The 17,240-nt window shown below is 45.9% G+C and overlaps 1 protein-coding gene and 1 long non-coding RNA gene across 3 annotated transcripts in view; one reads left to right on the top strand and one right to left on the bottom strand.

Moving 5' to 3' along the window:
- The window catches only part of LOC121567631 (sortilin-related receptor-like), a 92,526-nt gene extending 88,764 nt beyond the window's left edge, over positions 1–3,762 (top strand). For both annotated transcript variants that reach the window (XM_045219674.1, XM_045219670.1), the window contains exons 47-48: positions 218–430; positions 915–3,762. In XM_045219674.1, the coding sequence (XP_045075609.1) occupies positions 218–430; positions 915–982 (281 nt within the window). In that variant the 3' untranslated portion in view covers positions 983–3,762. The remainder of the gene's footprint in view (positions 1–217; positions 431–914) is intronic.
- LOC121567641 lies at positions 2,035–5,804 on the bottom strand. Its single transcript, XR_006001140.2, has 2 exons — positions 5,334–5,804; positions 2,035–4,342 (listed from the first exon to the last, which is right to left on the bottom strand). It is a non-coding gene; the product is annotated as an uncharacterized LOC121567641 (long non-coding RNA).
- Between the last annotated feature and the right edge of the window lie 11,436 nt (positions 5,805–17,240).

Here is a 17,240-nt window from a genome sequence, read left to right as displayed (position 1 = left end):
ACTGGGGAGGATGGGAAGTTACGGGACAGAACATGCATAAATCCTAAACGTCGGTTTCAGTAACAATGTGTGGTGACATTCATACAATTGATGGATATGATGATCGTTTTCCATGTTAATCTACCTTCATTCATCAACTTTGTGAGATAAAAGTATATAAAGAATCTCTCATAATGGCACCCTCCCGCCTCTGCCCCCCCGCCCCCCCCTCCTGCAGGTCCCAGTGACGCGGTGCGGAGCTCGGGTCAGTCAAGGGACATGGCGGTAGTGGTGGTGCCGGTGCTGTTCCTGCTGCTGCTGGGGCTGTGTGGGGGCCTGGTGGTCCTGTACCTGAGGCACCGCCGCCTGCAGAACAACTTCACCGCCTTCGCCAACAGCCACTACAACTCCCGCCTGGGCTCGGCCATCTTCTCCTCAGGGGACGAGCTGGGTAAGACTCCTTGGTTTAGTTCTATATCGAAGTAGCCCCATACATCCGTAATTGCGGTGCTCCCTTGTTTTGTGCTCCTTTGCAGGACGCTTGATGTTACTGTTGACTGTGCCTGCGTGTGATGGCTGCTATGGAGCCTAATGTTATCAGTCTACACTGTTGAACTTGAACCACGTTGTCTTTATTTGTGAATTAACACCCATAGAGTATCCCTCTCTACGTCCATCTGATTGGCACGGCTTTTGGTCAATACTTTCTAGGGCCCGGAGTTTCTCCTGACCGTGTGACCTGACCAGAAAAACTCTGGGCCCCAGTTAAAGGCTGTGCTGCTAGGGACTATAGTTTGTCCTTGTCGGGTCCCATCGTCCGGAGAAACTCCTGGCCCCACTCATTTCTCATGGAGATGACCAGGATCATAAACCACATTTTTCCATGATCCGTTCTGATGCAACTATCATGTCATTCTTCCATTTCCTGCTTAAAGGTGACGATGAGGAAGACGCCCCCATGATCAGCGGCTTCTCAGACGACGTTCCCATGGTGATTGCGTAGCAGGACCACCCCTTCACTTCTTCTCCTCCCTATCACTCTACTACCACACTCTGCCCTGCCTGTCCCAACCTGTCACCTACGCGCCGGTGCCCACGTGGTACGACAAGAAAGAAGGTGCGCCAATACTTTCGTCAACCAACCCCCTCCGAGAAAAAAGTCTTATACGATTCAGGATCAATGGAAGAAAAAGTGAAACGAGAGATATTTTTAAAAATAAAAATACGATGCACTTTTTTGGGATGCGCAAGAACTTATTTTTTTATACATAATATATATATATATATATAACGGTCAAAGGACTTTGTTGGGCGAGAACTGATGCTAACTGCGAAGGATTATGAGTTTGTCAGCGAGTGCGTGTTAGAGTCGCCCGGAAAATAGACCCTTTTGAATTACAAACTCACTCCATAAAGAGCAGTGTATTGCTTGAAGCCAAAATAAGCACCTAGCGACTGGAATATCCAATGCAGAAAAAACACACATAATACTGTATATGTAAAAATAAAATTTTACCAATTAATGCTTCATAAAGGGAGTGAGGAACATAATCTCTTGACACAGCATAAATTAACACATTAACAAGTATTTATGGTATTTATTCATCATTTGTGTCACTTTAAAGAGTGTACTATTTGCCCATGGTACGTTGTTTACAGTGTCCATACTGAAATCGATCTGAATATGTCGCTGTCTGTTCAAATGATATCACTTTAATCTGTTGATATTTGATTTGAAACTGTCCCATTGGCGTGAACACAACAATTGGCGTCTGAGTAACCAACCAATGAGTAGCGATTAGATGAAATCGATGGCACCATGCAGTGTCTTATAGATCCATGTTCCTGCTACAGTGGGCTGTAGTCAACTCATCAGTAACAATAGTACCGAAGTTGTTCACATTTAGCATGTTATTAACTCCAAAATGACCGCTCGATCATTCTGTTGTGTTTCTCTACTCGCAATGCTGCATCAATAGGAAAATAGTGGGATTTTAATTGGTTTTATCAGGACCACCACGGTGTAAATATTATTGTTATTCAAATATTATTATGCCCAATCTGCTGCCGTTAGTTTGTAGTGTTTGGAACTTTTGTCTCTGATGTTCTCAGGGAACTGGGTCTTTATCTGGTCTGACACTGGCGTGGGACCATCATCTGAGTCTTTAGCCAACACTTGGAACCCTCACTGAGGTACTATAGGAACCCTAGGGGCAACATTTGGAGCATGATGTTGTAATGACGTCATTTTATGGTTGTAAACTGGTTTTCTGGTTGAGAAGAAGTTATACAACCAGATTACAAGGAACTGGTCTCTGTTACAACAAGACAAATATGTATTTTTCATGACGAGAGCAAGATGTCATGGGAAGGACGTCATATTTTGGTTGTTATCTGGTCACATAACCAGATTATTGCATTTTGTGGTTGCTGTTAGTTTTTTTTGTTACAAAAAATGTATACATCTAATCTACAATCTGATCATAATGTCATTAAAGACATCATAATGACGTCATTGAAACCACCCTTGCTTGCTGGAATAGCAGTATGATGTTTAGGTCACAGTGAGGTGGACTGTGTGTCCAGCTCTCTCACTGAGTAGCCAAACGCTTCACGTCAGTATGATGTGCCAAGCTTAAGAAGAGGAAGAAAAAATGTTATTTTTCTCTTCCCCTATTGTGTAGTAATGAACTGAAAGGTGTATTTCCGTCTATGCTAAAGAGCCATTTCAATATATTTGAGGTATGATGCTTTTATTCATTGACCTGTTTTTTGGTTTATTTGTATATTAGTTCATGAATGTATTTTATATCTGTGATTTTATGGCTTTGAGGCGATGTGGAAACTGGTCATGTCACTAGTCCCCCCCTCTCCCTCCCACCCCTCGTGTGAAATGGATACACTCGCAGTCCTCTCACTTTGTAAAGCCAAGAACTCTACTTTGATGGTTCACCCCTATACTCTTGGAAGAGATACCTGAAAATGGGCCTTGGTAGTGTCTGACTGTAGACTGGTTCAGGGCAGGCATGGCGCCCCCAGGCACCAAGACCACGTTCCCACCCCCATCCCCCTATCCCACGTCACAGCAGCCCCCCCATCGCACTCTCTGCCCTCGGTCACTGCAGGGCCGCTTTCACTACATTGTTTTGACATTCTTCTCCATAAAGTACTTGTGATTTTATTTCCCCCTTTTCCATTTTCCAGGGCTTAAATAGTGCTGTAAAGATACTGATGGTACTGTTTCTTTTCTGTGGACTTCGATTTGCCACATATGCCTTATTAGAACACATTGCGTTTGTATGTATGTACTGTATTTATGACGACACAAGTGCACACACACACTCACACACACACTCACAATACCCTTACGCAATGCTAAAGAGAATGATCTGTACTGAAGAGAGCAGTAGAAGTTGTTTGTTATTGTTATATACAGGTCACTGCACCTGTCTGCATTGTCTGTTTAAACAAGACACATATCTAAAGCCACCTGATGATTTTATTTCATGTAGTCCAAGTTTGACAGTTGTACAAAATATAATTCTTGATTATTGTGTGACCGTTTCAATTCCCACCCCCTCCAAATGTAGACTTTTTTTTCTCTTCTGTAAAATAGTATGCTTAAAAAAGTTTTTGCACAGAATATAATGATATTGGACACGCCATATTTTAATATGTTGATCTTGCTTGCTTATGGGGGTCACAAGGAAGTGAGATGTTTGAGGTACAGTGTGAAGTGTTTTAAAAACCACTTATACTGAAATAAAACTTACTGGAAATGTGCCGAAGCCTTATTTTCCTCTTCTGGATGGATGGATGGATGGATGGATGGACAAAAACAACAACACTGAAAATCTCTGCTTTCTGAAATTGTAATTGAATTATTTTTTGTTTACTTCACGGTCTTTAGTCAATGACCTTCCAACTTCCAAATGCTGTTGACAGAAATAAACAAATCCCCCATCGATCACGCACAGAGTCTCCTCAAAGGCCCATAACAAAGCAAAGGCAAACTCATAGCCTTGGTTAACCACAAAATGCTATGAGTAAGTCCTTCAGTATTTGGCAGCGTGAGACAGGAAGGAATGCATGGAGACAGTGAGGTGTAGTGTGTCTGTGTAGAGGCTCTAGAGTACGGACGTCCTGGAGATGAACTGGGATCAGTCCTTAATTAGGCCACTCTAACTGTGGTTTTTGACTCGCGTCTCCTCTTAGCACCCAGAACATTCTGGGGCCGAAATCTCCTGGTCTTTTCATCCTCCCTCCTTCCTCCAGTCATGCAGAACGGCCACAGCTCCACTGACGCTCATAGGCTTTTATGACTGTTGAGTGAAGGGCATTGTCCACGCTCTCAGGGGAACTTCTGAGAAAGAGACAGAGGGGTAGAAACAAACAGTGAGGTCATTACAGCTTTAATGCAGGCTGCACAATTCCCCAGACAGCTCTATGATTAAGTAGAGAGGCAGGTGCGCTTCTCAAGCTAGGTGCCTTGAAGGCACAAAGTACAGTAATCAATGGAATAGACATCCATAAAATAAAACGGAACAACACGATAACAGAGCAAAAGAGAGTAATGTCTTTGTGTTTTTAATCAAAGTTTTGAAGTGCCACCTTTAATCAAGTGTACAGATTTATTTTGGGGGGGGAAATAATTGCATACTTAAAAAGTGCAGTTTATTTTATCAAGGTCATTAGCAAGAGGCTCTTTACACTTCTAAACTCTATGTCTTCAGTATATCAACAGCAGTAAGACTTAAAGACACACTATGGAAGTTGAATTGCTCTCTGATTCAGAGGGGTTGGGTTAAATGCGGAAGACACATTTCGGTTGAATGCATTCAGTTGACTAGGTATCCCCTTTCCCTAATTGTTTGTTAAATTTTGACTTGAATGTTGGCTGTATGGTCCATATACAGCACATTATCACATACATAATATTTATCATAAAAAGGTGTGTTCCTTTCTGTCCAATGTCTATATATTTTTGTCCACTTAGGGGACCCCTTTTGGCTCGAGCAATCTTTCTCATTCCTTTGCGCCAGCTCTGTTTTGTGTTTCACCTGAAAAGAACCCCCTGACATTGCCAAAATAAATGCTCCCAAACATAGTTAATAATCTTGAACTTCAAACACGACTTCAAACAACACTGTTATAGTACAGGGCATTAAATCCTGACAGGGACATTATCATATATTGCCCAAAGAGTAACCAACTGGGCTGTCTCCCTCAACAAAAATACCCTGTCGGGAACCGCTATTAGACAGAGAGACAGAGAGTAGTGACACCACGGAGTGTCAGGTTTTCTCTGACGCTGTGATGCATTTAGCCCCCACTGTTGTTCAGAAAACACATACCTGCAGTCAGACAGGCTCCTCCCACTCAACTGTTCACAGTAACTGTGCCACCATGCCAGTGATGCTCTTGTCCTTGGCTTTTTTTGTTTGCCTTTTCAGAGTAGAGGGTGCCAATTGGCATCCAGACAAGCTCTTCTTCCTTTGTCGAATAACTTCGTCATTCTCAAGGCTACCACTAGAGGTCTCACGTGTTTGGTTTCAGTGCTGTCAGAGAAAGACCTGCTTGTTGAAGAAGTTATTTTCAAGTTAATAAGTTATTAATCTCTTTCCAAATTACAATCATGGTTTTATGTGAGTACCGGATCTCAATGCACTGAGATAAAACTACATTGTTCAAGATTTGAGACCATCAGTTATAGATTTTGTATGGAATATTCCACATCATGGTATCACTATCGACCTTTGCAGACAACAATGATCGCCAAACAGGGCTTAAGAAATGATCCCAAACTTAAGCTGCCAGGCCCTGCCCCTCCCTTCAACTGGTGTAATTTCATGTCAGTCACATATTTGTCTCTCCCTCCCACTCCCCCCTATACAAGGGCCAGTTGTTATGTTGGTGACATGTCAGTGCATCGGAGGGAGCAGCGTTGAGGTTGGTGCCTCTTATCAGCCCCAGCAGAGGCAACAGTGGGCTCCAGTGTGTACTGCAGCCAGGAAACAGCCCGGGCCCTGGGAGGACGATGAGCAGATGCTGGGGAGGAGGGGGTTTGGAGGTGGGGGGTGAGAGTCTGGATAAACAGCCTACACTGTCATGGCCAAGCAGCGTTCACCGTACACAGCACACACTGGACAGTGCAAAACACACACATTTATGTATTTTTAAACCAATAGGTTACCCAGTTCACAAATGTGTGCATGTCACAGTTACAGATGGAAATCTTCAGATTAACAATCGTTATCCCCATATATAGTCATTTTCCGGCACCATGGTTCTGAGACTCCTACATTGCTTCTGGTAAGTACTCAAACAACCCTGTTACATAGTCCTGTAGCATACGGTACCCCTCTGGTGGGCCTCAGGTTGCTAAGGATTCCCACTGGCCAGAGATTTGGGAGGAGGAAACTTGAACAAGTGTATATTTCTCAGCCTGGAATCTCCTCCAGAAGAGGGCATGCTTGATATAACACCATCTGTGTTGGCTCCTCAACAAGCCATTTATTACTACCACATTACAGTGATCCAAGACCCAATCAAACTGCTAAACATCATTAGTCAACTCCTTTATCGAACCCTCTTGTATAGAGAGGTAAATGACCGCAAAAGTAAAGAGAAAAATGTTGTGTCCTGTATGCTGGAAAAAAAGACTTCAGATATGTGTAGTTAGTCCCATAGAGCTGTATAGATATATAGTCGAGAGAGAAGGGAAATCTCTTTTTTAGTCACAATTAGTCTTTTTATTGTATGATACAGGCTATATTACCCTTTTAATTAATAGAACTTAGAAGTTAACAACGTCTTCGCTTTATTAGAATTATACAAAATAGGGGCCTCCTGAGTGTTGCGGCGTCACTACAGCCTGGGGTTCAATCTGTGTCATTAACGGCCGTGACCAGGAGTCCCATAGGGCGGCGCACAATTGGCCCAGCGTCGTCCAGGTTAGGGGAGGGTTTGGCCAGGGGGGCTTTACTTGGCTCATCGCGCTCTAGCGACTCCTTGTGGCGGGCCTGCAGGCTGACTTCGGTCGTCAGTTGAACAGTGTTTCCTCCGACACATCGGTGCGGCTGGCTTCCGGGTTAAGCGAGCGGGTGTTAAGAAGCGCGGCTTGGCGGGTCATGTTTCGGAGGACGCATGACTCAACCTTCGCCTCTCCCGAGCCCGTTGGGGAGTTGCAGCGATGAGACAAGTTTGTAATCACGAAATTTGGGAGAAAAAAGGGGGTATTTTTTTTTTATAATTATACAACATATACGAAGTAGTGTGGATATATTTTATACATTGAACATAACACACAATTGCGAGACAATACTATTCATGGCATAATTGCACATGAGACAAAATTACCAAGTTAAAAGTAACAATCCGCAGTCTTTATTTTAAGATGTCAATATCATACACATATCAATACCATTATCGACCAATATAATAAAACAATATGCCACTGCAGTTATTGAATTTAAAAATACAAATCTAGGCTACCAAGAAGACATCTGAGTTAAATTCATAATTAAGATGGAAACATGACAACATCAGCGTTACTGCTTGCATTTTCTCTGTTTGACTGTGTTAGTTTAGCTGTGAAAGATCAGTCGAGAAAAAGGGAGGGAAACATCAAGCGAATGGAGGAAGCTATGCTATGCGCGTTATGATAGCATTACGCTGACAGAATCCAATTGGCGGGACGAGTGAGCCTCTCATGTATGTCGAAGATAATATGTTTACACGCTGCGCTGCTATACGTCCCCATGAACACACACACACTGAGTCATCATTGTGACACTCTGGCTCTATGGACTTTTATTTTGAGCCAGGGTTGTTATTTTTCTGTTGGGTGTATTTCTATGTTTGCTTTTCTGTTGGGTTGGTTTCTATGTTTGGTCATTGACTCCCAATCGGAGGTAACGAGTGTCAGCTGTCGGCTCGTTATCTCTGATTGGGAGCCATATTTAAACTGTTGTGTTTCACTGTGTGTTTGTGGGTTTTTGTTCCATGTTTCTGTCAGTGTTACAGAGGACTTCACTATCGTCATTTGTTGTTTTTCGTGGTTGCTTTATTAAATAAAGTCATCATGTTCACTCCACGCAGCTGCGTATTGGTCCGTTCTTCAGACGATCGTGACAGAAAAACCCACCACAAAAGGACCAAGCAGCGCGTCCAGGAGCAAAGGGTCTGGACATGGGAGGAGCTGTTGGACGGAAAAGGGTCCTGGACGTGGGAGGAGATCCTGGATGGGATGGATCGCCGTCCATGGAGCGAAACGGTGGAGAGGCGACGGCAGAGGAGCAACAGCGTCGGCAGGGCTATCGTCGGAAGGACGGGAGGCAACCCCAAAAAATTTTTTTGGGGGGCACATGGCTTTACGGCTGGGCAGCAGGAAGCTGCCACAGGGAGATATGGAGAGAAGGCTTTTGGATTACGGGAGCCATTGGCGAGTAGAGGGAGGGAAGTTGTTGTGGCACGGCGTGAGAGACTGAAGTGTGTTACCAGTCCGGTCCGGCCCGTTCCTGATCCCCAGTTAAGGCCAGTGGTGTGTGTTCCCGGTACGGACCGGCCTGTTCCTACTCCACGCACCAGGTCCACGATGTGCGTCGCCAGCCCAGCCCGGCCTGTTCCTGCTCCACGCACCAGGGATACGGTGTGCGTCGCCGGTCCAGCCCGGCCTGTTCCTGCTCCACGCACCAGGGATATGGTGCGCTTCGCCAGCCCGGCCCGGCCTGTTCCGGCCACTCGCACCAGGGATACGGTGCGCGTCGCCAGCCCAGCCCGGCCTGTTCCTGCTCCACGCACCAGGGATATGGTGCGCTTCGCCAGCCCGGCCCGGCCTGTTCCGGCCACTCGCACCAGGGATACGGTGCGCGTCGCCAGCCCAGCCCGGCCTGTTCCTGCTCCCCGCACTAGCCCTGAGATGCGTGTCCTCAGCCTGGGACCACCAGTTCCGGCACCACGCATCAGGCCTACGGTGCGTCCCCAGGGCCCAGCATGCCCTGTTCCTTCTCCCCGCACTAGCCCTGAGATGCGTGTCCTCAGCCCGGTACCTCCAGTTCCGGCACCACGCATCAGGCCTACGATGCGTCCCCAGGGCCAAGCATGCCCTGTTGCTGCTTCCCGCACTAGCCCTGAGATGCGTGTCCTCAGCCCGGTACCTCCAGTTCCGGCACCACGCATCAGGCCTACGGTGCGTCCCCAGGGCCAAGCATGCCCTGTTGCTTCTCCCCGCACTAGCCCTGAGATGCGTGTCCTCAGCCCGGTACCTCCAGTTCCGGCACCACGCACCAGGCCTACGGTGCGCCTCAGACGGCCAGAGTCTGCCGCCTGCCCAACGGGGCCTGAACTGTCCGTCTGCCCAACGCCGTCTGAACTGCCCGTCTGCCCAACGGCGCCTGAACTGTCCGTCTGCCCAACGCCGTCTGAACTGCCCGTCTGCCCAACGGCGCCTGAACTGCCCGTCTGCCCAACGCCGTCTGAACTGTCCGTCTGCCCAACGCCGTCTGAACTGCCCGTCTGTACTGAGCCTGCAAAGCCGCCCGTCTGCCATGAGCCTTCAGAGCCGTCCGCCAGACCGGAGCCGCTAGAGCTCTCCGCCGGACAGGATCAGCCAGAGCCTTCCGCCAGACAGGATCAGCCAGAGCCTTCCGCCAGACAGGATCAGCCAGAGCCTTCCGCCAGCCAGGATCCGCCAGAGCCGTCCAGCCGGGATCCGCCAGCCAGCCAGGATCCGCCAGAGCCAGCCAGCCAGGATCCGCCATTTAGTCCGGTACTGCCCCTTAGCCCGGTGCTGTCCCTTATCCTGGTGCTGCCCCTTATCCTGGTGCTGTCCCTTATCCTGGTGCTGCCCCTTAGTCCGGTGCTGCCCCTTAGTCCGGTGCTGCCCCTTAGTCCGGTGCTGCCCCTGAGTCCGGTACTGCCCCTAGCCCGGTGCTGCCCCTTAGTCCGGTGCTGCCCCTGAGTCCGGTGCTGCCTCTTAGTCCAGTGCTGCCCCTTAATCCTGTGGGTTTTAGTTGGGGGTGGTCATTTGGAGGAGGCTACGTAAGCAGGTAGTGACTATGGTGGGGTGGGGACCACGACCAGTGCCAGAGCCGCCACCATGGACAGACGCCCACCCAGACCCTCCCCTAGACTGTATGCTGGTGCGCCCGGAGTTCGCACCTTTAGGGGGTACTGTGACACTCTGGCTCTATGGACTTTATTTTGAGCCAGGGTTGTTATTTTTCTGTTGGGTGTATTTCTATGTTTGCTTTTCTGTTGGGTTGGTTTCTATGTTTGGTCATTGACTCCCAATCGGAGGTAACGAGTGTCAGCTGTCGGCTCGTTATCTCTGATTGGGAGCCATATTTAAACTGTTGTGTTTCACTGTGTGTTTGTGGGTTTTTGTTCCATGTTTCTGTCAGTGTTACAGAGGACTTCACTATCGTCATTTGTTGTTTTTCGTGGTTGCTTTATTAAATAAAGTCATCATGTTCACTCCACGCGCTGCGTATTGGTCCGTTTCTTCAGACGATCGTGACAATCATCTATATGACACCGCAATCTATATGACACCGTGTCCTTCCTTCATGAAGGAAGGAAGGGCACTCTCCTTGAGTGTTCCTCCCCTACCATCATCAGACCTTGAGACACTTCACACAGTGGGCTCTATCGTGGCCAATCAGAGGAAGCTCCTCAGTACAACTCAGTAGGAGGTTGGAGGTCAGCGACGACAGTGAACAGTGCGCGTGTGTGTCTACGTACATATGCATGCATGTGTGTGTCGGTGTGTGGTCTCTACAGCCACTTGACCAGAGGAAGAGAGTCCGCCTTACTCACTTCCCAGGGGTCAAGAGGTCCCTGATCCACTGATTGGTTGGGAGCTGAAAGGTCAATAGGCTGGTAACTGGTGGCTGGTCAAGGTCAAGGACAGGCTTGTGATAGAGAAAGCAGCCGTTGTGGACAGCAAGCCACAGCCATTGTGATCTATTGTGAGCACTGTTAGGGGGGACTCAAAAGGCACATTTCTCCTGAGAAACCTTTGGATGTCCAGGTTGAAAGAGAGTTATCCTTGTGGATATGCCAAGATAATGACATTTTAACTTGCATCAAAAGAGTGCCTTGGTATTGTTTTTTCTATGAAAACTTCTGTTTCAATAGCTACTTTAGGTTTCCATCCATTTGTCGAAGGATTTTCAAGTGAATATTCAAATATTCACACAAAAAGAGATGCACATTTTACAGGCACGTTTCCATCAAATTGGCTTGTTGTGAATAAAAAGCTGTGCATGCTTACGTAGTGCACATAAAAATGAACTGCGACATGACGGCTATTCTATCAACAATTGCGAGAAAAAAAAAATCACTGCCATTTGTCGCATTATCTATTTCACAGACAAAAAAAGGATCCACCCTTTCAAATGTATTTTCGTTTTGTCAACATTTAAGAAAGTTTACCGACAATTGCTGTTTCCATCAGGCCTGTCCTGAGTTTTTTTTATCCAACGAGTAGCCTACTTTTTACTTGCATAAAAAGGGTTGGATGGAAACTTGGTCATTGACTAACCTGGCTAAGTAAGAAGGTAACATTTCTCTGAAGGTGAATGATGCTCAACTTGTTTTAAGTTTTTTGCTAAGAGATCGATTAATGTCTGAGTGTCTGTGTACCCTACCAAGCAGGCATAATTTGGCACAGGACGTCATAATGATGTTGCTTTGTAAGTCGCTCTGGATACGAGGGTCTGCTAAATGACTACAATTGGAAGATGTAATTTCTGGTTGTAAACTTGTTTTCAATAGATGCCTCACCAGATAAGATGTGTAAAAAACGTCAGTGTCCAACCAAGATGGTGGTTTAGGTAGACTACTCTGGGTATTGGTCCATTCCAACTTTCATGCCTTTGAGGTGTCTTTAGTGTGTGCCTGTTTCTCCCCATCATGACGTTTTGGAAACTTTAAACATAATTTCCCCCTGCTCTAGACACTTACTAGATTTTTGACTTTAACCTTTGTACATTCGTTTTTCACTTTCCTTTATGGCCAGGGTTTCATTCAAAGAGTAGTTGGCTCTTTTATTGTCATGTAATACTGATTTCTATTATGCCAAATCTTGGGAGTTAACCACTCCTTAGTGTGGAACCACTCTTTAGTGTGGAGCATGTGTGATAACTATGGTTCTCAAGAAATACAAATGAGGAAAATAGCACCTTGCATTCTCTACATTTCTAATAACTCCCATTTACTACCATCTCACACACACACACACACACACACACACACACACACACACACACACACACACACACACACACACACACACACACACAATCATTCCAATCTTGACCTTTCCAATAAATATACCTTTCAATCCACTTCAGCCCAGAACTCGGCTACCATATTAATTGTGTCTGGATGGCTAGCACTGTTCTTGTGCTGTGTGGTGTTTTATTGGAGGATCATGCAGGTCTTTCTAGCCAATCAGAGAGATTGGTGCTGTTCCTCTCCTAGCAAAAAGACTCCCTAGCTGTGCTGTGCTGCTAGCTAACTGACACCCAGAAGAAATCGTTTTTTAAAAAATGTTTCCCTTTCTGTCGGTCTGTCTTTCATTCTTGTTATCCTTGACGGTTATATTTCATCAATCAAACATACTGTAGCTGTCCAAAAAAATGGAATAAGCTGCGTCTGGCCACAGTATAAATAACAGTAGACTAAAGTACACAGGTCCTTACTTGGTGTGAGTATCATAAGGGGCATCATTTACCAGTCTTTTCTTTGACTTGAGTGAAACTAAAATCTCATGTACAATTCATCATCATTTTCTGTCATTTCTTTAAAAGCATTTATCATTGATACAAAGGAGAGGACATGAAAGAGAATACAGAAATTAAGTCATCTTCCAAGTCAAAGAAAGAGATGGGTAGATGAAACAATAACCTGCAGTGCAGTCATATTGTGATATAAATCATGAGATAGAACATCTTATTTATATCGTTGCAAAAATGACAAATCTGTCTTAAATTCTCCCTCCAACTCCCAAATATACCTATAATGCATTACTTTTGACCAGAGCCCTATGGGCCCCTGGTCAAAACCAGTGCACTTTATAGGGGATAGGATGTCATTTGGGACTCATCCGAGGTGTGCTACCATGCCGGACGGCGGCCACTATCATATTCTCTCCATGGCGACTGCTGACCCCTTTCAGTGCATACTTCCTAATAATAGCAGGCCTGGTCAGGTTGCTATGTTTAGCAAGGTGTCAGCGAGTCTCCATCAGGATGGTCACCAAGGACCATCAAAAGCTGTGCTATAAATTCTCGGACAACCCAAAGATTCCTAGAGGCCCTTCCAGACTCCCTCCACCTACTCAAGGACGAGGGAGTACAAAAATCAGTTAATGACCTAACTGAGGATCTAAATGTAACCTTACATAATACCCTAGATGCAGTCACACCCCTAAAAACAAAAAAAACATTTGGCACAAGAAACTAGCTCCCTGGTATACAGAAAATACCCGAGCCTCCAGAAAATTGGAACGGAAATGGCGTTCCACCAAACTGGAAGTCTTCCTACTAGCTTGGAAAGAAAGTACAGAGCAATATCGAAGAGCCCTCACTGCTGCTCGATCATCCTATTTTTCCAACCTAATTGAGGAGAATAAGAACAATCAAAAATTTATATTTCATACTGTCGCAAAGCTAACTAAAAAGCAGCATTCCCCAAGAGAGGATACCTTTCACTTCAGCAGTGATGAATTCTCTTGACACATTCATGAAAATATAATGGCCTCTAAACGTTCAAGCTGCATACTGGACCCTATTCCAACTAAACTACTGAAAGAGGTACTTCCTGTGCTTGGCCCTCCTATGTTGAACATAATAAATGGCTCCCTATCCACTGGATGTGTACCAAACTTACTAAAAGTGGCAGTAATAAAGCCTCTCTTGAAAAAGCCAAACCTTGACCCAGAAAATGTAAAAAACTATCGGCCTATATCGAATCTCCCATTCCTCTCAACATTTTTAGAAAAAGCTGTTATGCAGCAACTCACTGCCTTCCTGAAGACAAATAATGTATACGAAACGCTTCAGTCTGGTTTTAGATGCCATCATAGCACTGAGACTGCACTCGTGAAGGTGGTAAATGACCTTTAATTGCGTCAGACCACGGCTCTGCATCTGTCCTCGTGCTCCTAGACGTTAGTGCTGCTTTTGACACCATCGATCACCACATTCTTTTGGAGAGATTGGAAACCTTAATTGGTCTACACGGACAAGTTCTTGCTTGGTTTAGATCTTATCTGTCAGAAAGATATCAGTTCGTCTCTGTGGATGGTTTGTCCTCTGACAAATCAATTGTAAGTTTCGGTGTTCCTCAAGGTTCCGTTTTAGGACCACTATTGTTTTCACTGTATATTTTACCTCTTGGTGATGTCATTCGGAAACACAATGTTAACTTTCATTGCTATGCAGACGACACACAGCTCTACATTTCATTGAAACTTGATGAAGCCCCAAAATTGCCTACCCTGGAAGCATGTGTTTCAGACATAAGGAAGTGGATGGCGGCAAATGTTTTACTTTTAAACTCGGACAAAACAGAGATGCTAGTTCTAGGTCCCAAGAAACAAAGAGATCTTCTGTTGGATCTGACAATTAACATTGATGGTCGTCTCAAAAAAAACTGTGAAGGACCTCGCCGTTACTCTGGACCCTGATCTCTCTTTTGACGAACATATCAAGAATATTTAAAGGACAGCCTTTTTCCATCTTCGTAACATTGCAAAAATCAGAAACTTTTTATCCAAAAATGATGCAGAAAAGCTAATCCATGCTTTTGTCACTTTTAGACTACTGCAATGCTCTACTCTCCGGCTACCCAGATAAAGCACTAAATAAACTTCAGTTAGTGCTAAACACGGCTGCTAGAATCTTGACTAGAACCCCAAAATGTGATCATATTACTCCAGTGCTAGCCTCTCTACACTGGCTTCCTGTTAAGGCTAGGGCTGATTTCAAGGTTTTACTGCTAACCTACAAAGCATTACATGGGCTTGCTCCTACCTATCTCTCCGATTTGGTCCTGCTGTACATACCTACACGTACGCTATGGTCACAAGACGCAGGCCTCATTATTGTCCCTAGAATTTCTAAGCAAACAGCTGGAGGCAGGGCTTTTTCCTATAGAGCTCAATTTTTATGGAATGGTCTGCCTATCCATGCGAGAGACGCAGACTCGGTCTCGACCTTTAAGTCTTTACTGAAGACTCATCTCTTCAGTAGGTCCTATGATTGAGTGTAGTCTGGCCCAGGGGTGCGAAGGTGAACGGAAAGGCACTGGAGCGACAAACCGCCCTTGCTGTCTCTGCCTGGCCGGTTCCTGTCTCTCCATTGGGATTCTCTGCCTCTGACCCTATTACGGGGGCTGAGTCACTGGCTTACTGGTGCTTTCCATGCCGTCCCTAGGAGGGGTGCATCACTTGAGTGGGTTGAATCACTGACGTGATCTTCCTGTCCGGTTTGTCGCTACCTCGGGCTCGTGCAGTGGAGGAGATCTTTGTGGGCTATACTCAGCCTTGTCTCAGGGTAGTAGGTTGGTGGTTTGTTGATATCCCTCTGGTGGTGTGGGGGCTGTGCTTTGGCAAAGTGGGTGGGGTTATATCCTGCCTGGTTGGCCCTGTCCGGTTGTATCGTCGGACGGGGCCAAAGTGTCTCCCCCCGTCTCAGCCTCCAGTATCTATGCTGCAATAGTCTATGAGCCGGGGGGCTAGGGTCAGTCTGTTATATCTGGTGTTATTCTCCTGTCTTATCCGGTGTCCTGTATGAATTTAAGTATGCTCCCTCTAATTCTCACTCCCTCCCATCCCGGAGGACCTGAGCCCTAGGACCATGCCTCAGGACTACCTGGCCTGATGACTCCTTGCTGTCCCCAGTCCACCTGGTCGTGCTGCTGCTCCAGTTTCAATTCTTCTGCTTGCGGCTATGGAACCCTGACCTGTTCACCGGATGTGCTACCTTGTCCCAGACCTGCTGTTTTCAACTCTCTCTCTTTACTGCATCTGCTATTTCAACCTCTAAATGCCCGGCTATGAAAAGCCAAGTAACATTTACTCCTGATGTACTGACCTGTTGCAACCTCTACAACCACTGTGATTATTATTTGACCCTGCTGGTCATCTATGAACGTTTGAACATCTTGGAGAAAAATATGGCCTTAATGGCCATGTACCACCCGTCACAGCCAGAAGGGGACTGGCCACCCCTCAGAGCCTGGTTCCTCTCTAGGTTTCTTCCTAGGTTTCTGCCTTTCTAGGGAGTTTTTCCTAGCCACCGTGCTTCTACATCTGCATTGCTTGCTATTTGGGGTTTTAGGCTGGGTTTCTGTAAAGCACTTTGTGACAACTGCTGATGTAAAAAGGGCTTTATAAATACAATTTGATTGATTGATTGAGGACTGGGCCTAGCTGCCTATCTCCTCAGAGTGGACAAGGTTGAGATGGCTTACCACCTCTTAGCCCTTCTGCTGTTTCAGCATCAAGCTCAGGGATCAACCCTCAGCTCAACATACACACACGTATGCACAAACACACACTGACAGATACACAGACGCCTGCATGCACAAACACACACTGACAGATACACAGACGCCCGCATGCACAAACACACACTGACAGATACACAGACGCCCGCATGCACAAACACACACTGACAGATACACAGACGCCCGCATGCACAAACACACACTGACAGATACATAGACGCCCGCATGCACCCGCACACACAATGACTCCCTCACCCAGGTCCAAACCCATCCACCCTCTACTAGTACACACACACATGCAGACATGTTTTCAATGTTACATATCTGCTTCACATATCTGTGTGATCCATCTATCTATATGAACAACCCAAATCCTGAGCAGCATTAAAAATACCAGCTTGCTTGGCAACTTAATGACACAACTGTGAAGCGTGAGAAAGACAAACTTGACTTTTAAACCCCCTGGCTCAAACATGACCTCTTGTGAGAAAACTTTGGAGCAATCCCAGTGCCCTGATATTGGTCCTTTTCCTAGCTGCCTGTTTAAGTTTCATTCAGCTTCCTCCCACTTCCACACTATTGGCCACTTGCCCTGCCCTGGCTATGTTTTAAGACATGAATACAGATTTTTTTATTTATTTGTAAATATTTGTAGAAGGCTGTTGGCACTCTACTGAATCATTTTCACCTCTTTAACACTGCCAAATACCACAGACTTCCTTACGTACGGTGGCCTTCTAAGC

This window comes from Coregonus clupeaformis, chromosome 6, assembly GCF_020615455.1.
Source record: "Coregonus clupeaformis isolate EN_2021a chromosome 6, ASM2061545v1, whole genome shotgun sequence".
NCBI classification, from domain to species: domain Eukaryota; kingdom Metazoa; phylum Chordata; class Actinopteri; order Salmoniformes; family Salmonidae; genus Coregonus; species Coregonus clupeaformis.
The sequence above is the reverse complement of the archived record's forward strand: the minus strand, read 5'-3'. Positions and strand labels throughout refer to the sequence as shown.